This window comes from Vulpes lagopus, chromosome 10 (genome assembly GCF_018345385.1).
Source record: "Vulpes lagopus strain Blue_001 chromosome 10, ASM1834538v1, whole genome shotgun sequence".
NCBI lineage: Eukaryota > Metazoa > Chordata > Mammalia > Carnivora > Canidae > Vulpes > Vulpes lagopus.
Window position 1 is genome coordinate 104,417,929 of NC_054833.1, and position 27,710 is coordinate 104,445,638.

The 27,710-nt window shown below is 38.3% G+C and overlaps 1 protein-coding gene across 2 annotated transcripts in view; it reads right to left on the reverse strand.

The window, feature by feature from the left end:
* AP1G1 (adaptor related protein complex 1 subunit gamma 1) overlaps window positions 1-23,565 on the reverse strand; it is a 75,597-nt gene extending 52,032 nt beyond the window's left edge. The window contains exons 1-2 of one of the 2 annotated variants that reach the window (XM_041770731.1): window positions 23,088-23,565; window positions 2,055-2,258 (exon numbers count right to left, since the gene is read on the reverse strand). In XM_041770731.1, the coding sequence (XP_041626665.1) occupies window positions 2,055-2,255 (201 nt within the window). In that variant the 5' untranslated portion in view covers window positions 2,256-2,258; window positions 23,088-23,565. The remainder of the gene's footprint in view (window positions 1-2,054; window positions 2,259-23,087) is intronic. The other variant, XM_041770732.1, reaches the window with a different exon arrangement.
* Window positions 23,566-27,710: the final 4,145 nt, after the last annotated feature.

Sequence of the window (27,710 nt, forward strand, 5' to 3'; positions counted from 1 at the left end):
TCCAGTAACTGCATCAAATATCTTCCAAAATTTATTTTCCTTTAATATTCACCTCAGTTGAACTAGCCACATTTCAAGAGACCAGTGGCTACGCAGTTACTGGCTATCATAAACAGCAGCAAAGTCTAACAAATCTAATAAAATGCAATAAATAGTAGCTGTTGTTACACATACTTAAATGAAAATGGCACTGTGAGAGAATGCAGATTGGAATCTTTTTATGGGTACATTATAAAGGAAATTCTGATGGGCAGGGTACCAAATACTGACTGGATAGGACCCTGACTTATTCAAATAGAGGAAACATATTAAGGGACTTTAAAATTATGATTCCTATTCCCACTCAGAAAAATCTTTTAAACTGTACAATTTTAGTACAGTTTCCTTGAATAGTAACATTTTCCACCTAAGAATTAAATATTTTATCAAATAGTTAAATTCCAGAACACCCAGAAAACACCATCTAGTAAAGCTGGAAAGCCCATTTTATTTAAACATAGTATAGAAAAGACTTTTAGAAATATAGACTGAAAAAAAAAAAAAAAAGAAATATAGACTGATCTTTCACAAAATAAAATATCCTGTCTTAAATCTATCGTATATTTTAAATTCAACGGTTGGTCTTTTTAGAACTCCTTTAACTCCATGATGTTAAATAGTGGTTATCTCTGAATGTAGGCATTAAGAGTCTCCCCAAACCCTTGACTATCTTTTACAGCCCAATATATCAGATTTCTGTAAATCTAACCTAAATGTATCTACTTAAAATCAACCAACAAAAATATATGAACATCTATTTACTTTATACTATGACACGCAATAAATGTATATCTACCTGAACTGCTTTTTGATGTGGTAAAAGCATATAACGTGGTTTTTTTTTTTTTTTTTTTTTTTTTTTTTTTTTTTTTTTTGCATATAACGTGTTTATTCAGAGGAAACAGCTGTTGTTTTTGTCTGCCTAGTACCTGGGTCCTCCTTTCCTTTGATATTAACACCTCAATTTTCCTTTGGGAAATTAATGCTCTCCCACTCTCAATCATGTATTTCCAGAGAAAGTGATCTCATTCCCAGCCCCAAAATAAGCATAAAACTAACCCAAGTCAGTCTGATAAGATTCAATCCCATTACTGTTTTAACTCAGAGATGGGGGAATCTTTCACTGGACTTACTAAGCTGAATAAAAGATACACATGGCCATCTTTCCAGGTAAATTAAATATATCAAAACATTAACAATAGTTATCTTTGAATAATGGAAACATGGGTGGTATTTTTCTCCTGCCTAATGTTGCACATTCTTTCAATTTTGCAGTCTTTTCCTTAAAAAGACTCTTTAGCATATAATTCTGAAATTGAGATAAAATTTAATAGCATTAATAAGAATTAAGAACAACCCGCTATACTCTTTCTCTGTAACTCATTCTCCCTTATCATTTATAAACATGGAAAGAAGAAAGCACTTATCACCAAGAGTATTATTATTCTCAGAGCCTAGACTGGCTATATATAATAATATGCATTTGTGTGTAGAAAAAAAATCAGGAGGCAGACCTACACAGTGGCTATAACAGTCAAGTAATGAACTAATTATGACAAAACCCATAAACGCCATTATGTGGCAACCACTTAATTTGTTTTACTTAAAAACATGTTCTCAGTATTCCTCCTTATTATCATTGTGCGTACAGAATATAATTAAGAAAACATTCAGCAAACATTTCTTAAATATTCATTATCATCCAGCCCCTGTGACAGACCAATCACAATCTACTGGTTAATCTTGATCAATCTCTAAGCAAGCTAGATGCCACCATCAAAACATACTCTAATCCACATAATAAGAGATTTCCAATGGAAAGCACAACTGACACCAATATGATGCCTTTCCAGGTCTACAACTTTCTTAATTCTACTCTTGATTCCACAATGATGGGACTATATGGCTATCAAAAGTATCCTATCCTCCTTGACAAGAAAAGATTGACCCTCCCTGAGCTACTGTCATTCAAACAAGAGAGTACCCTTGCTAGATGTAGTCTCAGCCCAGCCTACCTGTCCAAAGTGAGCAGGGTAGCCCAGCATGTGCATATATAGTAATTTTGCCACATTCCGACACCGGTATGTATTGTCTTCTTCTCTAAAAGATGATCGAATTGCAGCACATTCTTTCTGGATCATTTCTCGTTCTTCTGCTTGGGTTCGGGCTGTCCGGATGGTCCGGATCAGCTCCCGCAATCTGATGGGGGCTGGCATCCTCTGGATATGGAAAGACATTAAATAAAAATGTTCATATTTTTTACTACCAAAACTATTCACAGAACTTCTAATTTTTAAGAATTCAACATTTGCAATGATACAAAACTTCAGCAAAACTATTACATATATAATCTCAACTCAGGAAATTTCTGGAAAGAATACAAACAAAAGTATTAAGTATCAAGTAAAACAAGATAAGACACAGAATATATCAATGTGTAAAATCTATCATTAATATCAAAATATCTTACGAACAAACTCAACCCAAATCTTAGGTAGGTCAATCCTTAAAGTAGTAAGAAAAGGTCTATGCCTAACCTTAGGGAAGACAGATATTTTCTGCTCAACTGTGAACTCAATATAACTCAACAAATTATCAGATGAATACTGAATATGATCACAATCAAAGTTCAATTCAACAAAATGAGCGATTAGGAGAGAAGACCAATTATCAGACTTAAATACTTTTCCAAGAAACAGTAATCATCTCAGGACTGGGCACTCTGAAAATTGTGATAAGGAAAAAATAATAAACCAATCTTAGAGTATTTTTTAAGTTATAGTCATAGTCTCATGAGTTGTTTTTAAGTTAATAATAATGAACCTATAGAAGCCAAAACAATTAAGGGAAAAAAAAAAGAACAAAGTTAAGAGAAACTGCACTATTTAATTTCAAGAAATACTATAAAGCTACAGTAATCAGGACAATGTGGAATTGAATTTAAGGGTAGACTCAGAGAATGGAGCAAAATTGTTTAGGAATAGACCCACACAAATAAGCTCAAATTATTTTCAACAAAGAGGCCAAGATTAGTCAATAGAACAAAGGATATTCCTTGAACAAATGGTTCTGGCACAACTAAATATCTATGAAGAAGAAATTAACCTTGGACCTTAACCCCATATAATATACAAAAATTAACTCAAAATGAGTCACAGCCCTAAACAATAAAGCCAAAACTAAAAATCTTCCTTTAGAAAACGAAGGAGGAAATCTTTCAGAACTTTTGTTAAGCAGAGATTTCATATATAACAAGCACAAAATATGAAAGAAATAATAAATTTAACTTTACAAAAATTTAAAACTTTTGCTTTTCAAAAGATGAAAATAAAGCAATCCATGGAAAGAGAAAAAAATAAAATTCCTATCTTACAAAGGACACATATTCAGAATATTACAACTCAATAATAAGACAATACTATTTAAAAATGAGTAAAAGATTCGAAGAGACACTTCTCAAAGAAGATGTAAGAATGGCCATAAACACATGAAAACACACTTAACGTCATTAGTAAACAAGAAAATGCAAATTAAAACTATAAGATACCACTTTGCACCATTAGGATGGCTAAAACTTTAAATCTAAAGACTGAGGATGCCTGGGTGGCTCTGTGGTTGAGCGTCTGCCTTTGGCTCAGGTGGAGATCCTATAGTCCCCAGGATGGAGCCTGCTCCACAGCCACTCCACAGCCACTCCCCTGCAGGGAGCTAGCCATGGGACTCGATCCCAGGACTCCAGGATCACACCCTGGGCTGAAGGTGGCACTAAACTGCTGAGCCACCCAGGGATCCCCAATAAAATCTTTTAAATAAAGTAAATTAACAAAATAAAATGAATAATAATGGTATACCCACATAAATGAATACTTTTGAGAATAGAACCAACACAACAGGGAAGAGTTTCAAAAAAATTACGCTGAGCAAAAGAAGAAGGAACAAAAAAGTCCACACTGTATGATTTCACTTATATGAAACTCCAGGAAAGACAAGGCTAATCTGTAGTCATGCTAAAGAGATCAATGATTGCCTGCAGCTGAGGATGGGGCTGGGGTGAACTGGGATGCAAAGAAACCTTCTAGGATGACAGAAATGTTATGATGGATATGTAAACCTCTCAAAATTCATTGAACTGATGAACAAGTGCATTTTACTACATGTATATTATACCTCAATAATGTTAATAAAGATGATAAAAATTAGATAAAAACATCATTACTCTCATCATCAGTACATACAAACTGTGGAATCCTTAAACCAATAATTCTCAGTGTCATTCTAATTGCAAAACCAGGATGATATCCCAGTCCCATTAGTTCACTATGGCATCACTCCTCAAGACAGGGATATAGTATATTAGGAATTAGAAAAGTTCTCTAGGTATTCGTTATGTTCCTCCCTATTGAACCTCTTAAGACCCCATGTACTAAACTATATAAAGCTACCTGTATAACATTTTGTTACTTTTAATAGTAATATTGTGGGCCTAGTGTTTGAACATTTGTACATTCACTATTTTCATTATTTCATTTGTTCCAAACCATGCTGAAAGGCAGAGATCATTATTCCTGCTTTGCCTTTCAAGAAACCTCAAGTCAGAGCAATTATGCAACCTAAGATCACAAAGGTGGTAAGTGATAGAGCAAGTAAGTACCTGATCACCAAGGCTAGACTTCCTCTCAATACTTCAAAAAGGAACATTATCTTTACAGATAAAATTATATGATTGCTAGGATTTGTTTCAAAATACTCCAGGCTGGGCAGCCCTGGTGACTCAGCGGTTTAGCACCACCTTCAGCCCAGGGCCTGATCCTGGAGACCAGGGATCGAGTCCCAGATCAGGCTCACTGCATGGAGCCTGCTTCTCTCTCTGCCTGTGCCGTGTCTGTCTCTGTCTGTCTGTCTCTCTCTCAGGAATAAATAAAATACATTAAAAAAAAAAAAAAATTCCAGGGTGTGATCCTGGGGACCCTGGATTGAGTCCCACATCAGTCTCCCTGCATGGAATCCTGCTTCTCCTCTGCCTGTGTCTGTTCCCCTCTCTCTCTCTGAGAGAACAAAAGATGTGTGGGGAACAAAAGATGACTATGGCAACTAAAATCAATCAAGATCAATCTCTGCTGGAAAATATCTTTTCTCTATGAAGGCCTCAATGTTCTATAGGGCAAAAAAGACCAACAGAAAAAGCCTAAATCTAGTCCGAAACACTTAGTCCAACAGGGGGAAAAAAACTTAAGAGTTTAAGCCAGCTGACAGAAAAACAAGTTACCAGGAGCAATTTCTCAGCTCTGCCACAGAATCACAGAAATAAAGATTATGCCACTAGCTTTTTATGGAGAAAATTGAGGATCAAGGCTGCTAACTACCTTGTACAAGGTCAAAGAATTAATCACTGGCCTGACTCACATCTTGTGATTCCCCCAATCAGCACTCTTTCTCTAGGACCAGGCTACCTCTAGAGGAAAGCAATAATTTTTTCCCTTGGCTATGACAAGTTCTACTTATTCTTTTTTAATCACAAGAAAATGTATTAGTAGGCATAAACAGAAAAGTTAATTTACATGACAAAGAACCCGGTATATTTCAAAATACATTAAATTCAAAACTAAACAAAAAGTTCTAGTTCCAGGGGAGATGGAGTAAACACACTCTATGGAGACTTCTGTCTCTTCCTCTAACCATAACAGTATCCTGAATAAAATGCATGTCACAGCTACCCAAGGACTCTGAAAAGTAAATGACAGCAAACAGATTCAAGAAAAAGAACAGAATTTGAAGTTCCATCAAAAAAGGCAAGACGTTATCACTTTTCCTCCACTACTGCCCAACTTTGACACAATGGCAGCTCAAAACCCAGAAATGCTCATATAGTACAGAGGAGGAGCTCTAAGAAAAACCCTCTCTCTCTCTGGTCCAGGAAAAGGAAGATGGGAGAAATTCTCTCTTTTGGCCTTTTATTTTTCCCCTCCCTCCACCCCTGTCTCTACACAACACTGCAATGGTGGCAGCTATGGCAGAAAAAGTAATGGCAGTAACAGCCAGGCAGGCATCTAAAAACTGAGGAAGGGGATCTTCTTTCTGACCAGAGGATGCTTGTGTCAATAGAGAAGAAACATCTCATGCAATCTAAGCTTATATTTAAGAAACTGGAAAAAGAAAAATCCAAGAGAAGTAGAAAAAAGCAAGAAATAAAAAAATAGAAATCAATGAAATTAAAAACAGAAATTAGGTCAAGTCAATGAAAGCAAAAGTCAGTTATTTGAGAAGACTAAATTGATAAAAACCTCTGGTTACATGATAAAAGATAAACAACACTAATTACTAGTATCAGTAATGAAAATGGTATCACCACAAACATTAAAAAGATAATTAGGTGATACTATAAACAATGCACATCACAATTGGACATACATATCATACATATGCAAAAAGCCCTGAACCTCGACCTAAATCTTACACCTTATACAAGTATTAACTCAAAATGGAGCATAGCTCAAAATGTAAAACATACAACTATAAAATTGTTAGAAGATAACAGGAGAAAATCTTCATGACCTGGGGTTGTGCAGAGTTTTTGGTCATTATATCAAAGTCATACCCATAAAAGAAAAGATTATACAACCAGACTTCATAAAAATTACAAACTTTTGCGCTATGAAAAACATTGTTAAGAAAATGGAAAGATAAGCTAGAGACTGGGATATTTGCAAATTGCATATCCAACAAAGGAATTGGAACCAGAGTATAAAAAGGAACTCTCAAAACACAGCAGTTAAACCCAATTTTTAAAAATATGCCTTAAGGGACGCCTGGGTGGCTTAGCAGTTGAGCATCTGCCTTTGACTCAGGGCATTATCCTGGAGTCCTGGGATGGAGTCCCACATCTCCCTCTGCCTGTGTCTCTGCCTCTCTCTCTCTGTCTCTCATGAATAAATAAAATCTTTAAAAAATAAAAGTAAATAAAAATTAAAATATGACTTAAGGGGCACCTGGGTGGCTCAGTCAGTTAAGCATCTGCCTTTGGTTCAAGTCATGATCGCAGGGTCCTGGGATCAAGGCCTACAACTGGGCTGCCTGATCAGCAAAGCCTGCTTCTCCCATTCTCTCTGCTATTCCCTCTGCTTGTGCTGCTAAATAAGTAAATAAATAAATAAAGCACCAAGGTTTGAGAATCTTGAATTCAGAAAGCAGTACAAAGCCTTTCATCAAGAAAACGAAAAAGTTTAACAAGTTCAGGGTTTAACAGTGCAGGGTCAACTAACTACAGCCAACAGAAAAGACAGTATCATAAATGATACCAACATAAGCATCATTTATATCCATTTCAAAGGGAAGAGGAAGAATGTAAAAAAATATGGAAGTGAGCTTCATGCATCTCTTTTTTTCCTCCTCATTCAGTTCAATTCGTCACACTATTCCATAGATGACCTAAATAAAAGGGAAACACACCAAAAAGTTGCCAACCACTCATTCAACAAATATTTGCTAAGCCTTCTCTATGTCAAGCATTTCAATAAATGCTGGCAACTGCCAAGGTCATGATCCCTACCCTTAAGAACTCAAAATTCTAGGAAGGAAAACAGATTTTTACAATTCCGGCATTATAAAAAAGTAGCAAAAACTGCCTTTGCTGACCAATGACAGAACATTTTATTTATAGGTAAACTAAGGCTCACTGCTGAGCACCCCCCATCACAGGAAATTGTCACCACGCAGGAGTGGAGGGCCCAATGCTCTCCATTCATCCCATTTTCCAAGGAAAAGTCAGTACTTTTATCTCCCGGTTTCAAACAGTTTTCCAAAATAATGTGTGGGGCAAATAAACATGTCTAAGAGCACCATTTTGTCATTTCCAGTATAAGAGATGGAGTGACTCTCTAGGGTAAATGTGGGGGAAGGGGACGGATGCCACAGTGGACATCTGGACAGTCAGTCACTCAAGGGAGCAGCCGATGGGAGCAAAGGCGGTGGTAGCTCTAGCTAATACTAAAAATAAAAAGACATGATTCACCTAGTTACCTGCAGAAATGAACACACAAGCAGAATTGCCCAATTAAAAAGGAAACTGACCATGACAGAAACCCACTTATTATTTACTGAAGAAGGCAAAAACTTCATTTAAAACTGTGATTTCCTGTTTTATTTTCTATTCACTTTTCCATTTTTAACTCCCACAAGTTCTTGTACTGTCATATTTGCCAGCATTAAAAAACAAAAAACATTAAAGAGCACATGGTCTGCTCTTTAATGTCCTGTAACTGCTGTTGCAACTTTTGCACATCAGCATTGACATTGGTATTATCCTTGTCCTTTGTAACACTGGAATATTTCCACTTGAGATGTCATCAGTGGCATCTTCTGAACTTTTCCTTCCACAACACATAATGAAAGCACTCTTCGTTCAACTACTGCCCGACACTGCACACACTTTTTCATCAGGCTAGCACAGTTCTCACAAGCACACGTGTCCACAAGGTTGAAAAGTGTGTGTCATGACCAAACTAATTCAATATATTTAGAAATTTTTTCTTTTGCAAAATTAAGTGCCTTCTGGATCAGCCCAACAACTCCAAAATCCCACATAGGAAGAGATGTGTAGTGTAGTGCTAGTCCACAATTTCTCATCCAAAATCCTTAAAAACATAACTCAGAATTTTCTAAATTTTAGAAAGGTAATGCAGTGCATATTATAGGTCATAATGTCTGAGGCAACAGTTCCATTATCAAACACTCTTTCTGCAACAACATATATGAACATTCACACCAAATGAGAAAAATCAATACTACAGCCTCATGTTTAGTCACGACAGATTTTTAACACCAAAGGAATTCTGAAGAATGCCTGGGTTTTTGTTTTTGTTTAATTTCAGAAACTGAGTTAAAGGATTGTAGAGCCTTACCCTTATCCAATGACCCTAATCATTGTTTAAAATGACGACCCTGGAGTAAAATTACCTGAGTTTGAATCTCAGCTCTACCACTTATCAGCTGTGTGTCCTGAGCAAATGACTTTAACATCCCAGAGCTTCAATCTCCTCATCTGTAAAATGGGGAGTACCTACCTCAAAGGATTGCTACCAGAATTAAATGAGAATACATGTAAAATTCTTATAGCACAGTGCTACACACATAGAATCCACTAAACAAATATTGGCCATAATTGCTGGCTATCCTTGAATAAATTAATCTTGAGCAAAAGTAAGTTACAGGAAAATACAGTACTTGTATTTCATCAAGGTTTAAAATGTGTAAAAGAATCGTTCTTTAGAGATACAAAAATGCACTAAGAGAATAAGAACATCCATGTGAAATACAAAGATCAACACAGAGGCACATTGGGGAGAGGGGAATATGATGAAGAACAGAGTACTACACAGGAGGCTTCAACCATATGGGTGATGCTTTATTTCTGACACTAGGTTGTGGGTAAATTGAGTATATATCATTATTTTCTCCATATACTTTATGTGTGAAGTGTTTCATATTAAAAATTAAATTCAAACATATATATGTAAGTGAATGCCATAGACCACATAATCTGGAAAACAAAACCTACTTGCTCTTATTACAATGTTGAGGATTTCTTTACTTTTTAAGAGTTTTTACTTGCCTTTCAAAATACTCAAAACCCATAAGATTCCTTAAAATACAACCTTTTAGGGGCACTCGTGTGGCTTAGTCGGTTAAGCATCTACCTTCAACTCAGGTCATGATCCCAGGGTCCTGGAATAGAGACCTACATCAGGCTCCCTGCTCCTCAGGGAGCCTGCTTCTCCCTCTCCCACCCTCCCTGCTTGTGCTCTGTCAAATAAATAAATAAAATCTTAAAAAAAAAAAAAATACAACAGCTTAAATATCTATTATTAGTAACAACTATCCTTTAAAAAAAAAAGGGCATGAATATGGTGTATACTGATGACTCAGCTAAACAGGACATAGCTGAGAATCCAAAACATATTTTTATAACTTCATGAAGCATTACAGAGAGCATCACATCAACATACTAAAACATCTACTTTACTCTATTTGCAGGCTCTATTTTTTTTTTTTTTTTTTTTTTTTTAGATTTTATTATCTACTCATGAGAGACACACAGAGAGAAAGAGGCAGAGGGAGAAGCAGGCTCCATGCAGGGAGGGACTCAATCCCAGGTTTCCAGGATCACGCCCTGAGCAGAAGGCGGCACCAAACCGCTGAGCCACCTGGGCTGCCCTGCAGACTCTAATTTACAAATTAAAAAACTGGAGGGGAAATAACGGAGGGTGGGGACGAGGAGACAGGCTGTTTTAGGGAAGAACACTGACAGTCATCAAAATGTCATCTAACGATAAGAAACAGAAGTAACAAAGCAAACAAAACCCATATATAGCAGAAACAAGTATCCAAACAACATACCAGCAAGATTAATATATTCTACAGATTTGATATACAACACTGACCCTAGAGACAACAGTACTGTATCGTGCAACTAAAAATTTGTCAAGAGTAGAAATCGACTTGTATTCCTACCACAATTTTTAAAAGTTTGTGCCCTTTAAATCATAGATTTTTATTTTATAAAAATGTTTAAATGATTAATCAAAAAGAAAACACATCACTGATAATCTCTACCTCTGAGTTCCATAATCTTAAATTATAATTTTTTTACAAATCCAAAATTAAAGTCTTTATCTTAAATACACACACACACAGAGCATAGTAACTTGAGCTTATTTAGTATACTAGCAAAAAGCATTTGACTCTCCCTAAAATCTTAAGAGTTTTAAATAACAAAGAGTACCATAATTAGTTTTTATAAGACCCTGATTACCAAGAAATGGTTCCAGAACTTCAACATTTAACATTTAATGCAAAGGATAGAAAACCCTGAATATAAAATTGTACCCTAACATCAAACTACATACATTTTGTGCATTCCTGCATTTATGTATATATTATATATAATTTATAATCCAATCCATAATGCATTTACAATCCAATTATAGGCATTTTATAAATACTGTGCATACCTCAATAAGGCTGTTTTTAAAAATTAAAATGACAATTACATGAAAACAAAAACTGTACTTATGGAACAACCAATTTCTAAAAATTACATAGTTCAGAAACTGTTTGCTCTTATTAATTACCTGACCCATCCACGTCTGAGAAAGGTATGTTCAAGTCTACCACTATAGGGATGCCTAAGTGGCTCAGTCAGTTAAGCATCTGCCTTCAGCCCTGGTCATGGTCCTAAGGTCCTGGGATCAAGCCCTACGTCCAGCTCCCTGCTCAATGGGGAGCCCGCTTCTCCCTCTCCCTCTGCCCCACCCCCGCTTGCACTCTCTCCCAATCCCTCTCAATTAAATAAATAAAATCTTCAAATAAATAAATAAATAAGGGTTCCTTGGTGGCCCAGTCAGTTAAGCATCTGCCTTCAGCTCAGGTCACAATCTCAGGTCCTGGGATTGAGCCTCACACGGGGCTCCCTGCTCAGTGGGGAGTCTGCTTCTCCCTCTCCCTCTGCCCCTCCTGGGCCCTGTCGTGCTCTCTCCCTCTGTCAAATAAGCAAACCTTTTTTTAAAAATTTTTTTAATTAAAAAAAATAAAGCCTACTACTACAATTGTGGTTCTGTCCATTTCTCCTTTTATATTTATTCACTTTCAGCATTTCAATACTTTTATTCAATCCCTAAGTGTCCCTCTGTTTTATATTTACATGGCTTGTACACTTCATAAAAATAAGACATCCTTTTTTGTCCCAAAATACTTACTAGGGCAAGGATGGAAAAGGAATACAGAACTATTAAAATTTTGACTTGTTAAGATACAGAGATTATGGATAAGTGTATTTATTTCATTAATGGTTATCTGATAAATAATCCTGATCAGTTAAAGAGATGTGTGTGGTACCTGAGTGGGTCAGTTGGTTGTGTCCAACTCTTTTGAAAGTTTTATTTGAGAGAGAGACAGCAGAAGAGCACAAGCAGGGGAGCAGCAGAGGAAAAGGGAGGAGGAGAAGCAGGCTCTGCATAGAGCAGGGAGCCCAATGTAGGGCTGATACCAGGACTCTGATATCATGACCTGAGCCAAAGGCAAACACCCAACCTACTGAGCCACCCAGGTACCACACCAATCTCTTTGATAAAGATTTTCTTCATACTGCAGTACTAATCTCAGGCCATGAATTACCTTTTTTTTTCCTTGGAAATGTGTATTTTTCCCAAATATAAGCTCCTAAAGGCCAGATCCTTGTTAGTCTTATTACTCTTGTATTCCCCTTATGTAAGGCTAGGAATTTGATAAATACTGTATTTAACTGAATTCTAAATGCTAGAAGAGTTTTAGATAAAATGCCCTTGTCCTTTCCAAAGCAAACAAAGTAAAGGCGCACTGGCTACTTACCAATGGCCATGGGAAAGGCATCAGGCCTCAATCCGGTCCTAGATTCTACCCTGCTCAGTTAACTTTCTACTATTGAGCTCATACTACCTGGATGTGAGCTCTGAACCACTGACAGCCCAGTTAAGAATATATAACCAAAAAGCTGGGGCTCTTGCTGTATGATGTCCTTCCTCCCCTTAACCTGAAGCTATGTGAGCTCTAATCTAAAAAGAAACCCTAAATTAAAAGCAATTTCTCAATATTAAAATTTCCTCCTTTTCTATCACAAAATCTATACTTGAAGTGTTTCTTGCTAAACAATGAGATTCAAGAAACTAGATTTCAATTAACTTTGCCAGTGATTACTGTCTAACATCCAGTCACAGATGTAAGTATGGCTAAGAACACTCAAGGGACGTAAGTTAACACTAGGCAAACCCTCCAAAAGAAGTTACTGCACTCTCTCACCCACATTCTCCACAAGGCCTTTTTTTTTTTTTCAAATTAATAACAGCAGTGCCTTTATTCTGTAAAAGATTTTATTTATTTATTTGTTCATATGAGAGGAAAGGAGAGGGACAAACAGACTCCCAGCTGAGCACAAAGCCAGGTGCAGGGCGCAGGGCCTGACAGCACGACTCTTGAGATCATGACCTGAGCCAAAATCAAGAGTCAGAGGCTTAACCGACTGAGCCACCCAGGCTCCCCTCTCCACATGGCCATATTTTTTAGATTATGCTCCATACAGAAACCCTATTTCAAATTTTTATTCCATGTATCTGAATTGCTTTAATGCATTTACAACTTACAAAACACTAAAACCGAAAGAGTAAAGCTTACACCAAACTGGCCCACAGTATTAAAAGCTTTGATCAGACCTTTACTTTCCAATATATCTTATAGATACCAGCTGTCATTAATCTGACTTAGATTCTTTTCACCGTCTTTGTGGATTTCTTTCTTGGGGGGGGGGGGGGGGGGACAGTACACATGTATCTTCCCTGTATGAAGAAATGTGCTTAGAGAAGGGAAATGTTCTACAGAGTGAAGAAAAGGGGAGAGTGCTGTTAATACATCACTGTTTGAAAAAGAGAGATTAAATCTGAGGATAAGTATTTTGGTCACTGCAGAGGTAAACACCATTGTGGAACAGGGATAGTTCTTTCATCAGGACCTACAGAAATGAATCATTCAAGACCATTCAACTTTATATGCTGTGGTTTCAGGCTCATAATCCAACTTTGTCATTATCAATTGTCTTCCCAAGTATCTTGTCTCCCAAATTCCTCCACACAAGGAAAGAGGTGACCTGGAAATCAGACAGGTAATTCAGAAGAAAAGCATAGCCCCTTGGGAATTACAACACTGTTATTCTAGTTCACACATCAGTGAGTTTGATTAGGCTAAATCATCCCTAGATGTAATACTAAAATGGAATTTTTCCATCTCCAAGGCTAAGCAACAGGCTGTGAAATGTGTGACCACATCAAGATACCACCACACCCTGTCTAGGCAGCCAGCTGGCATTCTTCTAAGAAGTCTTAAGCTCAATTCTCCCTAAAATGCGAGGATAATTACAAGAATCTTCTTTTAAAAGTATCCATAACCAAAATTCACTGAAACTGAGAAAAAAAAAAAAACCAGATGTATATAAATGCAAATATGCCTTCTGAACAGTTCAATGGCATAAAGATGCAGAATATAAAGGCCAAATAAGGGGTGCCTGAGCGGTTCAGTCGGTTAGGTGGCTGACTCTTAATTTCAGTTCACCAGTCGGTTAGGTGGCTGACTCTTAATTTCAGTTCACGTCATGATCTCAGGGTCCTGGGATCACGCCTTACATCAGGCTCCACACTCAGCAGGGAGTTTACTTGAGAATTCTCTCTCTCCCTCTCCCTCTCCCTCTGCTCCTCCTCCTCTCACGTGTGTGCACTCTATCTAAATAATTTTTTTTAAAAAGGCCAAATAAACAAGGATAAACACAATCAGTATCTAATTTGGCACTAATAAAAAGCAATATTCCACTCTCATCCCTAATACTATTAGCAAAAACGTCCTAAGGAGCCCACAATTATGAACAATTGTCACAAAATTTTCAAAACAAAAATTTTGTTTTTAGAGCTATGCCCCAAAGGATATAACAAATAAACGTTAAGGGAGATAGACTATCTGTGCCTTGTATAAATACAGATGCCTTTTAAAGTTCTATATATTTTCTGCTACCTTTTAAGTAACAAACATTTATTTGAGCAATAAATCTTGATTTAAAAATTCAAAAAAATATAAATCAATAATGGATTAGAAACGAAAACTATGAACTTTCCAAATAACAAGACAGCATTCATCCTGAAAGGACAGTCACTTTTACCTAATGGCATTTTCTACAGGATGACATTAGAAAGTTTATTAGAAAGTTATGAGAAAATGATTTCATATTAAGATAATAAAGTTTCCCTAGCATATTCTTCATAAATCCAAGTTATGTTAGTTCTGGATACCAAGAAAGGAAGGGAGGGGGATCAGATCCAAAATTAAAGATCCATTTTTTTTATTTAATTTTATTTATTTATTCATGAGACACACACACCGAGAGGCAGAGACATAGGCAGAGGGAGAAGCAGGCTCCCTGCAGAGAGACTGATGTGGGACTCGATCCCAAGACTCCAGGATCACACCCTGAGCCAAAGGCAGATGTTCAACTGCTGAGCCACCCAGGCATCCCTAAAGATCCATTTTTAACCCACGTTTCTGACATCAGTTAGAAATAGAGGAGGAAGGGCCACATGGATGTCTCAGTCCATTAAGCATCGAACTCTTGATTTCAGATCAGCTCATGATCTCGGGGTTGTGAGGTCAAGCCCCATGTTGGGCTCCACACTGGGCAGAAGTCTGCATAAGATTCTCTCCGAAAGAAGAGAAAGAGAGGGAGGGAGAAAGAGGGGAAGTGAGGAGCTGAGGGAGAGAGGGAAAAAGAGAAAGAAAGAAATTAAGAAGAAAGAAAAAAGAAAGAAGAAATAGGGGCACCTGGGTGGGGCTCAGTGGCTGAACGGCTGCCTTCAGCTCAGGGTGTGATCTCGGGGTCCTGGGATTGAGTCCCACATTAGGGTCCGCAAGAGGAGCCTGCTTCTCCCTCTGCCTCTCTGTGTGTCTCTTATGCATAAGTAAAATCTTGAAAAGAAAGAAGAAATAGAGGAGGAAAAGTCCCATTGACAATAGTATCAAAAACTATAAAATACCTAGGAAGGCCTAAGAATTACATGAAAACTATTAAATTTATGAAACTTTTATTGAAGGACTTAAAACTGAAAAAGGACCTGAATAAATGGAAATTAATCATAAGGAAAAATTAAGATAATTAAAAACATCAGGCCTCTCAAAATTAATATATGAATATAGTGCAATTCCAAACAGTGGGCTTTTTCTGAGGTTTTCTGAACCCAATTGAATTATTTTGAATAAGGCAGCTCAAGTGGCTCAGCAGGCTCAGCAGTTTAACGCCACCTTAGGCCCAGGGTGTGATCCTCGAGACCCGGGATTGAGTCCCACGTCGGGCTCACTGCATGGAGCCTGCTTCTCTCTCTGCCTCTCTCTCTCTCTCTCTCTCTGTGCCTTTTATGAATAAATTTTAAAAAAAAGAATTATTTTCAATCAATAGATATAAAAATGAATGTTTAAGACTGTCAAGAAAATGAAAAATGGCAGTGATAGGAGCTTTTCTTAACAGAGTGCAACTTTTTACAAAGTTATCACACTCAAAAAAGTAAAATAATAGTACAGAGAAAAAAAGAACCAGAAATAGAGCAAACATATATGGAAACAACATATAAGATGGCATTTATTTGGGGCACCTCATCGGCTCAATTAAGCATCTGCCTTTGGCTCAGGTCATCATCTCAAGATCCTGGGGTCAAGTTCCCACATCAAGCTCCCTGCTCAGTGGGAAGTCTGCTTGTGCCTCTCCTGCTACCCCTCTTTCTGTATATGCTATCTCTATCTCTCAGATAAATATTTTTTTAAAAAAACGGCCTTTAATTCACTGAGGAAAGCAAGATTTGTTTAATCCTCATGTAGCTGGCTCTCTCTACAAAGCAAAACCATAAAAGACCCACTGCTTTTTATCATATAAAAGTTAATTTCAGATGAATAAATACAGGTGTCATACAACAAAGAATATACCAAAAGGTGTTCCTAGAAGATAAAGGGGACAAACCACGTAAAAGAAAAATGAACTAAGGACATGAACAGAAGATTTTCAATAAAGGAAATCCAAACAGCAAAAACCACAATAAAAAAAGGCTAGCTCCAATAATGGCCAGGAAAATTAAGACAAACTGAAAAAGGATTCATCATCTAGCAGACCACTAAAAATTATTTGCATCTAATGATATGATGATACAGAAAACCCACTATTAGTGGAGGTGGACACTACTTAAAGTAGGTGACAACCTACTTAAAGAATAATATGGCAATAAAAACATTTCAGGGGGAAAAAAAAAACACATTTCAGGGACACCTGAGTGGGTCAGCATCTGCCTTCAGCTCAGGGCATTATCCTGGAGCCCTGGGATCGAGTCCCGCATCAGGCTCCCGACATGGAGCCTGCTTCTCCCTCTGCCTATGTCTCTGCTTCTCTCTCTTGGTCTTAAAAATAAAATCTTAAAAAAAAAATTTTTTCAAGCATATTTCCTTTAACCCAGAAATCCCACTTTGGAGAATCTAATATGTAGAAATTAAAATAGCAGCAAATAAGGTAACATGTACAAGGATGTTTACTGTATCACTGTTTATATTAACAAAATCTTAAAACAACCTAAATGTTCATAAGAAAGTAACTGAATAGGAGCCCCTGGGGGGCTCAGTCAGTTAAGTCTCAGAATCCTTTTCAGTGCACATCATGATCCCAGGGTCCTGGGATCAAGTCCCACATTGGGCTCCACACTCACCTAGGAGTTTGCTTGAGAATTCTGTCTTTTGTCTTTCCTCCCCCTACCCCACTCCCCACACTACCTCTCTAAAAATAAATAAATCTTTAAAAAAAAAAAAAAAAGGAACTGAATAAATTCCATATAGTACACATCCATGCTGAGACATAATAGAGATGTTTAAAAAACAAGATCTAATTATATTTACTGACCAGGATGTGTTAAGAAAAGCTTATTACAGAGGCGCCTGGGTGGCTCTGTTGGTTAAGCATCTGCCTTTGGCTCATCCTGGGATGGAGCCCCAAGTTCATCTCCCTGCTCAGCCGGGAGTCGCCTTCTCCTCCTCCCTCTGCCCCTCAACACCTCTCATGCTCTCTCTCTCTCAAATAAATAAAATATTTAAAAATAAATAAAAGCTTGTTACAGAGTAAAATAAAAAGTATGATCTCCCTTATGTATGTGCATATTTGTGTTACTATATACAACACTTGACCAAACATGGGAGAGAAATACTGAAGTATACCCATAACCTGGTAAAATGGCTAGGGAGTAACAATGAAGAGATTGAGAGAAATTAATAGCTCTAAATGTTTTTAGATTTTTTAGCACTATATAAAAGTTTATAATTCAAACAGGAGGAGAGAAAATAACAAATCATTGAACTGTATCAACCAATTTTCATTAGCGGGGAAAAGACTGAAGTTCTCAACTTACTATCAGTTTCTTTACCATAATGAATTACAAATTAGATATTCAAAAGAAAGAGCGAAAAGAGTGATTTTTTTTTAATTTCTTTGCTGCCACTTGAAACTTTTGCAAAACAAAGAGTCCGAGTAAATCACAAAGAGAAAAAAGAATGATGTCAATTTCAAAGTTAAACATCTAAATAATATTTCCAAGGACAAAGACACAAGGTTTTATGTTTTCTAAATCTGAAAACAAACTTCCCTGACATCAACTCTGCACTTCACAAGTAAATGACTTGCAGTAGCTTGTCATAGCTCAGGATCTTGACTGCTATTGGCTCTGGTACTAACCAATTATCATATACCTGAGTACTTGAACATTTTCCCCATATTATTTTCATTCATATCATCTATTCCATGGAGTAGATAAGGGCCAGGCACTGTGCTATGTACTACGGATGTCAAAATGAAATAGTCCTTATCCTCTGAAAGTTCAAGGAAAAGTAGACAATTCAAGTACTTTAAAGAAAATGGTACACCCCTTTGCCTGGGGGTAAAGAGGAAGGAAGAACATGTTCACTAGGTAGAAGGGAAAAAAGAAAAGCATTCCAGGTATAGGCAGAACAGGTACAAAGAAAATGAAAGAACATGAAGTATTGGAGAAACAGTAAAAAGTTTAGTGTGCATAGAGGCGCCTGGCTGGCTCCACAGAGCATGTGATTCTTGATCTTGAGGTTGTTGAGTTCAAGCCCTACACTGGGTGGAAAGCTTACTTTAAAAATTTTTTAAATAAATAAATTTCAGTGTATGTAAATAAAAATAACAACTAAAAGCTAGTAAGCTACTTCCTCACTCTACTTTCTTAAATATTCAACACCATTTATTATGCTTTTGCCATGGGATGTTTCTAAAGAAAATAAAAAGCTCAACTTCCACTGGTAGAAACAAACACACGTTTAAAAAACAGGGCAGCCCCGATGGCCCACCAGTTTGGCGCTGCCTTCAGCCCGGAGTACGATCCTGGAGACCTGGGCTCAAGTCCCACATCAGGCTTCCTGCATGGAGCCTGCTTCTCCCTCTGCCTGTCTTTCTCTCTCTCTCTCTCTCTCTCTCTCTCTCTGTCATGAATAAATAGAATCTTTAAAAATAAAAAATAAAAAAAAATCACATATCCAGTGTACTATCTGAAAAAAAAAGCTCTTCTCACAACAGCTTACCTTCAATAAATCATACCCAAAACCTAGTTTCTACAAAAACTTTGTCACTTAGTTTCTCTATTCATCTCAAACCAGTATTTTCAGCATATTTTAAAAGGATCGTGTTTTCAAAAATTTAAAAAAGTGGGAAGGACACCAAATCCTTTGTGCAGACTTTAAAAAGGAATTTTAAAAAATTACTTCCCTTCCTTTTCTTCAGCTTAAAACAGAATAATTTCCCAATAGTGAGGTTTAGTAAATAGCTTCACTAAAATAAGCTGTAAAAATACTAATAGAATTCCTTTTGGGTTGTACAACTATATGATCATTTACTAAAGCTAGCTCTTTTAACCCAATAGTGTACATCATCTATTTTGTCAGTCTCATTTTTAACTCAAAGATTTATAAGAAAAGGGGAGTGCAAAGATTTTACAGCCTCAAAGACCTAAGATCATGTCATTCTAATGTTTGCTCTTCCCAGAAGTCCATAACATTAACCTCAAGGCCAAACAAGCTGAAAAGCCTACAATGCTCAGTAAAACATAATCACAATCAGCTCCAACAAGAAAGCTGGAGTGAGCAAAGCAACTACTTATCAGGTTACACTTTGCTGCACTGTATCAACAGAGAAAGGAGGTAAAAACTACTTGCCTTTAAAATGTCTTCATTTATTTATAAAGTACAAAAGCCACATATGTTTCCATCATCTTTTTAAAAACTATGATTTTTTCCTTTGAAATCTATTTTTCATTGACAACATTTATCCCTTATCTTCCCTCTCCAATTGTGAGTAAGCCAAAACACAAAACCTCCAAATACCTAGTGAAAAAGCATTTCTCGTGTCAACCATATTATCTTAAACCTTGTCCTTTTTACACATAAAAAGTGTTAGTTAATGCTGACTCAAATGTAAAGTTCTGTGTTGTTTCTTTTACTTCTGGACTCTTCAAACTTTGAAGAGAGATTATTGTAGTAACCAAAACTCATGCCAAATTAAGTGTTTTGAAAAAAAAATTAAGTATTTTGTGTTACTCCTTCAGTGAAGGGGGAAAAAAAACTTTACATGTATTTTCAAGAGAGAAATGAATGCCTTCACGGATATAAAATTTTCTATACAAAAAAAGCAAATGGGAAAATCCTAATACTTTTTGAAAAGGTACAATTTTGGAAACCTAGAAGCCAAGAAATATGAGAGCTTACACAAATCTCTATGTTCTCTTAATTTTAAAAATAATTGTTAAATCTTATCCTGCATGAAAGAAACTGAATAAAAATAAGAGATGAAAATGCCAAAATCAAGAACTCTAAACAATTCATAAAGCTGAGAATTAATGAATTTTAAGGACCAAAAATAGCTAAACAAGTAGTTGCAGTTTACAGAAAGGGAAAGTAATAGTTTTTAGAGTCTCTGAAGTTAAATCCAAGAGTTTTAAAGTTCTATTAGTTAAGTCCTGCTTTATACACAAAATTTTTAAATCCTCATCAAATGCAAGTAAGAGGATTAAGCATTTTGAAAATCTGTTTTGGTATGTAGTTTCCTAATTCTTTTTTTTTAATTAAAAATAGTCTTTTGGAAAATATTCAACTTTTTCAGTATGTAAAGAGTTTTTATAAATCACAAAAAACTTGAGGGTGCCTGGGGTAGCACAGCTGGTTGAGCATCCAACTCTCGGTTTCAGCTCAGGTCGTGATCTCAGGGTTGTGAGTTCCAGCCCCAAGTTGGAGGTAGAGTTCACTAAAAAAATAAAATTAACTCTCAAATCTACAAGGAACAAGCAACTGCTCCCAGAAGAAAATGAATTGAGATATCCTAAATAATGTTTCTTACAAGTATAATCCCACCACCTTAGACAAAATAGACATTCAAGTATGTGATTAATCAACAGTGCAATCAACAGCACTTTGCTTATAATTTGTAAGGCAAAAGGACACTCTCCAATTGAATGTAAACCACTTAAGAATGAACGACGTTTAACTACCAATAATTATAACAAAATGAATGAGTTGGGTAACACCTGATATTTCTTCCAATAACCTTTTAAAAAATTTAACTCAGAAAAAAAATATATATAGCTCAGAAATGAACATTTCAATAACTACATGGGGATACTTGGTAAATGAGTTAGGTATCCCATACACGTTCAGGGGTTCGACAGTTCCTTCAAACCAAAAGAGAAATTCCCTATCTCAAGAGTAAATACACAAATACTAACATACTTTTGAAAAATATCTTTAAAACAAAGAACACTATTTACAATGAAAACATTCAGTCTTCTATTGAAACATCATATGACCAGTACAGGAATTTATCTACCTGATAAGAACAATGCACTTAGACATGGCTTAGAAGTATTAAAAGGTTTGATTCAAGTTATGTTTTTTTTTTTTTCATTTTCCTCTTCACTCCCTACATCGAGTCCGTCAAGTTACAAATTTAAATTTCAGCTGTCCCTAAACTGTAATCTTAAATTATTTGTCTCTCGCAGATTTTAAAACCCAGGCTGCGATGAAATAGAGGGGATTCAATCACACTCGCCTAACTTAAAATGTAGGAAATAATCCGTGAATTACTGTGAAATGCTTTTTACTCAAGCACGCTACACTGCAAACATACTTTAAGAACAGCATAAAAGTAATGAGATTATGGACACCTGGAGAGCCTATATTTTTAAGCCAAAAGGTTAAGGGTATAGTATAGTCTGACAAGTATTATGGGGAACAGTAGAAGCGAACATTTAAAATTCAACGAGCTCCCCCCCCCCCAAAAAAAGAAAAAAATCCCACACACGAGGTCTAAGTATTTTTAAGAATCAGCAAAGATCACTGCCGTACGAAACACCTGCAAGTTGAGATCACTAAGAAATCTTCCGTCCTCTCTTCTGTTAACTAATCGCGACAGGAGCCAAAAAAAAAAAAAGTTACTTCCCTTACTACGGAGGTCGGATTAAGATCCTTCCTTCTCAGGCAATTTCCCTGCCCCGGGACATACACCACCAAGACAAGTACAGAAGTGTCAATAAACACCCCCTCCTCCCCCCCAAAAAAAGCCAACTGTTCAGCACAGGAAGAGAATTCACAAATGAGAAACCTCTGACAGCCTTCTCCCTATCCCTCCCCAAAAGCCATTCAATCAGCTTTAAAACTGCTCAAGTGTGCTCCGAGCAACGGCTCGATGGACCGCCTTCATCAAACCTTAACAAGGAAACATAAGCAATCGTCCCGACTCGTCCAGACAGTCGAGAAGATGGAATTAGTAGGAACTGACGTCCGCAGGGTCAGGGCTTTGCGAGAAGGCTAAGCAGTGGGACTCGCGGGTGAGTTCGGGAGTTGGGGAGGGACCCCGAAAATCGGGAAAGAAGTTGGTGGGAAGGTTAGGGAGAGGCGAGGCCGACGTCCGGTTCCGAGGGGCCGGCACTGCGGGGCAGACAGCGACTAACGGAGCCTCCGAAAGACCTTTACAGAGTTCTACGAAAGACCTGACCCGAGTGCAAGACACGAGAACGCTGATACGTAGCTCCGAGACGACACGCGGGGGTGGGACCCGCCCCGCTAACCCCGGGCTCCCTGAACGAGCCCTCAAGAGAGGATCGAAGCCCGAGAAAGTCAATGGGTCCAGAGGAGGCCCGCACCGGCCGGGCAGCGCCACGACTCCGAACGCAGCCGCGCGGGGAGCCTCCGGGTCCGAGGCCTCGGGTCGGCCCTCAAGAAGTCGGAGCAGCCCCTGGGACTCCGCGCCCCTCCTGGGCCAGCCTCTGTCCTCTCTTCTCGCCCCCCGAAGCCGAGGACCGGACCTCCGGTGTTGACAGGAAGCTTCCGGCCGAGCACTCCCAGCAGGCGCGGGGCAAAAGAAGCAATATGTTCGTAGCGCCGCGAGTGACACTCACCGGCCCGAAACCTCGAATGAAACCAGCAGCTCCGGGGGCGGCGGCAGCAGTGGCAGCAGGAACCGAACATCCAAAATGGCGGCTCCCTCGGCCTCACCACCGCTACTGCAGGCGGAAGGATCCTCTTAGGAAGCGAGGAGTTTCTAACTAACTTCGCGCAGTACTGCAGAAACTTGGGTCTCTATCCCCCTCTCCTTGTCGATTCCGTGTTCCCTAGCTGCAACTTCTTCTACCTCCCCTCTCCTATTAACCAAGAACTCGGACCCCGCCGAGGACTATTTGCCAAGGAGGAGGTGACTGCTCCTAGCAGGGCGACGCAAAGCGTAGCAAGGTACGGGGCGGTCACTGATGACGAGAGACGCTGCTGCCGAGTCACCGCTGCGAAGAGTCTGAGCGAGAAAGATCCGGCTGACCCTGAAAAGCCTCCGAACATTGGTTCCGCGGGCGGGGGGAGGAGCAGGCTGAGCTACCAGGAAGCGGCGGGGGCCACCGAAAGGGGGCGGGACTACCGCGGAGGAAGTGGGCGGGGCGAGGCCAGGCAGGTGGGGGGGCGGGGACTTAATACACAAATAGCCCAAACTGCTTCCTCGGGTGTTTTGAGACCTCACCTTTCTAACTTCAGGGACACGCCCCAAGTGGTATTGGGTTCTATACTTTTGTGGTATCTCTGCAAAGTATCTTATAAAAAGAGCAAGAGGATGATACAGAAGAATGGATTCCAGACCCAGTACCAGCCCTCAACCTCCTGCATTGGACAAGTCATTGAATCTCTCAGGGCTTCAGCTTCCACGTACGTAAACACAAAGGACTTGGACTAGTGATCCAGACTGGGCTTTCCTCACTGTCTCCATCAGCTAAGGACCTGAGCCAAAGAGAGTCTACCCAGACAGTCCCTGGCTTGATAAATAATTACTAACACCTGACACAACTATTTTCCACGTGAACTTGCTAAAGAGGGTCATGATTATCTTAGCCCATTTAAGGGAAAGGGGACTTACCTAAACTAAAATCCTTCAGGTAGACTGGCAGTAAAGTTGTCCTGAAAGTGAATAAAGCACAGCACCTGGCTAGATGCCAAAAAGAACCCAAATAACCATAAATCTGGAGTTTAGGACCTGTCAGAGACAGGAGGTTGCACTGTCTTCCTTCGACAAGCCCTTTCATGCAGAAATTTCAAAACATTTTCCAGAAATTGAACTGAGGAGGTCCGCCTCCTTTTACTCCTACAGTTTTACTCCTTAACTACTAGGATTTAAAAAGTGACTGGACACAAAGGCCTGGGGGCGTGATGGTAGTAATTATCACTTTTTATTATCAAATATTCATATCATATTTTTTATAGAAGCATCTTCCTTCTGTAATCTAATTTGACCCTCCCACCAATCTCCTGAATCAGACTAAACAAGCATAACTAACTTAGTTTCACAAGTAAGGAGACTGAGAGTCACAAACTATTGCTTACTGCAAGACCCTCCTCCCCTCCCACATTGGGATTCTGCTGTTCAGGGCCACCTCCTGAATTAGAAAAGGGTACACACCTACCCACCCACCCTCACACTCACACTCGGGGGAATCAGCCCAAATGGAAATGATCTGAGGAACAGAATGCTTATGGAATTCAGTTGCCTCCTACCCTGCAGTGCACTACTGTCCAATGCAGCCTTGGTTCACGCAACTACTAAGCAGTAGCACAGAACTAGAACATGATGGGGCGCCTGGGAGGTTCAGTGGTTGAGCATCTGCCATTGGCTCAGATGGTGATCCTGGGGTCCTGGGATTGAGTCCTACATCCAGCTGCCTGCATGGAGCCTGCTTCTCCCTCTGCCTGTCTCTGCCTCTCTCTCTGTCTCTCATGAATAAATAAATAAAATCTTTTTTAAAAAAAACTAGAACATGGGCAGCCCTGGTGGTGCAGCGGTTTGGCTCCCCCTGCAGCCTGGGGTGTGATCCTGGAGACCCGGGATCTAGTCCCACGTTGGGCTCCTGGCATGGAGCCTGTTTCTCCCTCTGCCTATGTCTCTGCCTCTGTGTGTGTGTGTCTATGAATAAATAAATGTAATTAATTAATTAATTTTAAAAACTAGAACATAATGTGACAGCATATTCCTCTGAAGTATAGCTAGACTTGAACACACATTAAGAACAGCTTGGGGCTGGGGATCCCTGGGTGGCTCAGCAGTTTAGCGCCTACCTTCCGCCCAGGGTGTGATCCTGGACTCTCTGGATCGAGTCCCACCTCAGGCTCCCTGCATTGAGCCTGCTTCTCCCTCTGCCTGTGTCTCTGCCTCTCTCTCTCTCTCTCTCTCATAAATAAAAAATCTTTAAAAAAAAAAAAAACAGCTTGGGGCTCCCATGAGAATAAGGAGTTTGCAGGTTGCAAAGTAGTTGAAATGTTTTGTTTGCAACATCACAGAAATTTGCTCAGAGGTTTAAGTGTTTGCCACTGCAAACCACAAAAGAAAAATTATCTTCTTCAGAAAGAGGAAGGAACTTTTCTAGTACCATGCCAAGTCATATATCTCCCCTTCATGTATCTTTTTAATTGTTTATAATTACCAAACTCCAATGCAACTGAAAAATTAAAGCAATTGACCCAGTATATTAGCATGGTCACCATTATCCTAAGAGCTTTGGTTTCTGTGGTTAGCCATTAAAGTTAGGGAAGACTTACTACGCATCTAGTTAAGCATAATTCTTACTACCAGATAAATTACAGCACATCAATAAAATAGAATGCTATGCTGCCAATAAAAATGAAGCTATAGCTCTATTTTTATTATCATGATATGACATATTAGAAAAAACAATTGTATTATATATTATATTTCATATAATTATATATTATAATAATGTAAATTTATTTTTTAATATTTATTTATGATAGGCATACAGTGAGAGAGAGGCAGAGACACAGGCAGAGGGAGAAGCAGGCTCCATGCACCGGGAGCCCGACCTGGGATTCGATCCCGGGTCTCCAGGATCACACCCTGGGCCAAAGGCAGGCGCTAAACTGCTGCGCCACCCAGGGTTCCCTAAATTTATTTTTATTATGATATAAACATTTCAATATTTGTATTTAATATTATTTTATTATTTGCATTTTATATTTACTATTATATGATACAATATAATAAATTATAATAGTACAATATTGTAAATTTATTTTACATTATATTATATATTATATATATTAATATATAATAATATTGTAAAAAGTGTATATAGGCGTGTCTGGGTCAGTTAAGCTTCTGCCTTTGGCTCAGGTCATGATCCCAGGCTCCATCCTGGAATCCAGCTCACTGCTCAGTGGGGAGCCCACTTTTCCCTCTCCCTCTGCCTGTTACTCTCTCTGCTTGTGCTTGTGCTCTCTCTCTCTGTCAAATAAATAAATAAAATCTTTTTTTTTACAGTGTATATATATATATATACACAGAAAAAAGTTGAAGGATAAAAGTAAAATATGAAAATGGCTACCTTTGGATGGTAGGATTATGGAGGATTTTTACTTTATTATGTTTTGTTTTTGCAATGAACATACTGTACTTTTTGTGGGAAAAAGGCATACTTTTTTTTAAAAAGTTCTTATAATCAAGTTTTATAGATCCAAATGCTAAGGAGATCTTTGTTTTATTTATTTTAAAGTTATTATTATTATTATTATTATTTTTTTTTTGGTAAAACTGTATACCCAGTATGGGGCTGGAACTCACAACCCTGAGATGAAGAGTCACATGCTCTTCTGACTGAGCCAGCCAGGCATCCCAGGAGATTTTGTTTTTATACAGCAACATCCTGAAGGAATTAACAAAACTTTTAGGAAGAAAGAATGCTGGGAGAAAAGATCATTATTTTTATAGTTTTGTTTACTATTAATAACTCATATATCAAATTTAACAAATAATAACAACAAAAACTAAAAAGGCATCAGCCAGGAGTCAGACCATTCACATGCCAATCCTGGCTGGGTTACTAACTTCATGCTCTAAGAAAGGTGTTTAACATTTCCTGTTACTTCAGCTGTCCAATATTTATTTATGACTAGCCTTGTTCGAAAATGGATTCAAAGTGGCTTATTGGCAGGCTGGGTTGCTCAGCGGTTTAGCGCCGCCTTGGGCCCAGGACGTGATCTTGGAGACCCAGAATAGAGTCCCACCTCTGGCTCCCCGCATGGAGCCGGTTTCTCCCTCTACCTGTGTCTCTGCCTCTCTCTCTCTCTCTCTCTCTCTCTCTCTGTGGGTGCCTCTCATGAATAAATAAATAAAATATTTTTTTAAAAAGTGGCTTATTATCCAAAAGGATCAAATATGTGAAAGTACTTTGGAAAGTATCAAGGATCATTAGAATGTAAGTGTAAATACTTTTTGTGCCACCAAATAATTCACCTAAGCCATTTATTGATTGTCCACTACAAGTCACAGTAGTGCATTGTGTCTTACAATTTACAAAAGTGTTTTTATATACATTGATTCATTTGCTCCTCACCTGTCATGAGCTTGTAAATTATACAGGCATTATACCACAGTAGTTAAAAGTGTTGGTTTCTGGTGCTAGACTCCCTGGGTTTAAAAAGCTGCTCTTGGGGCAGCCTGGGTGGCTCAGCGGTTTAGCGCTGCCTTCAGCCCA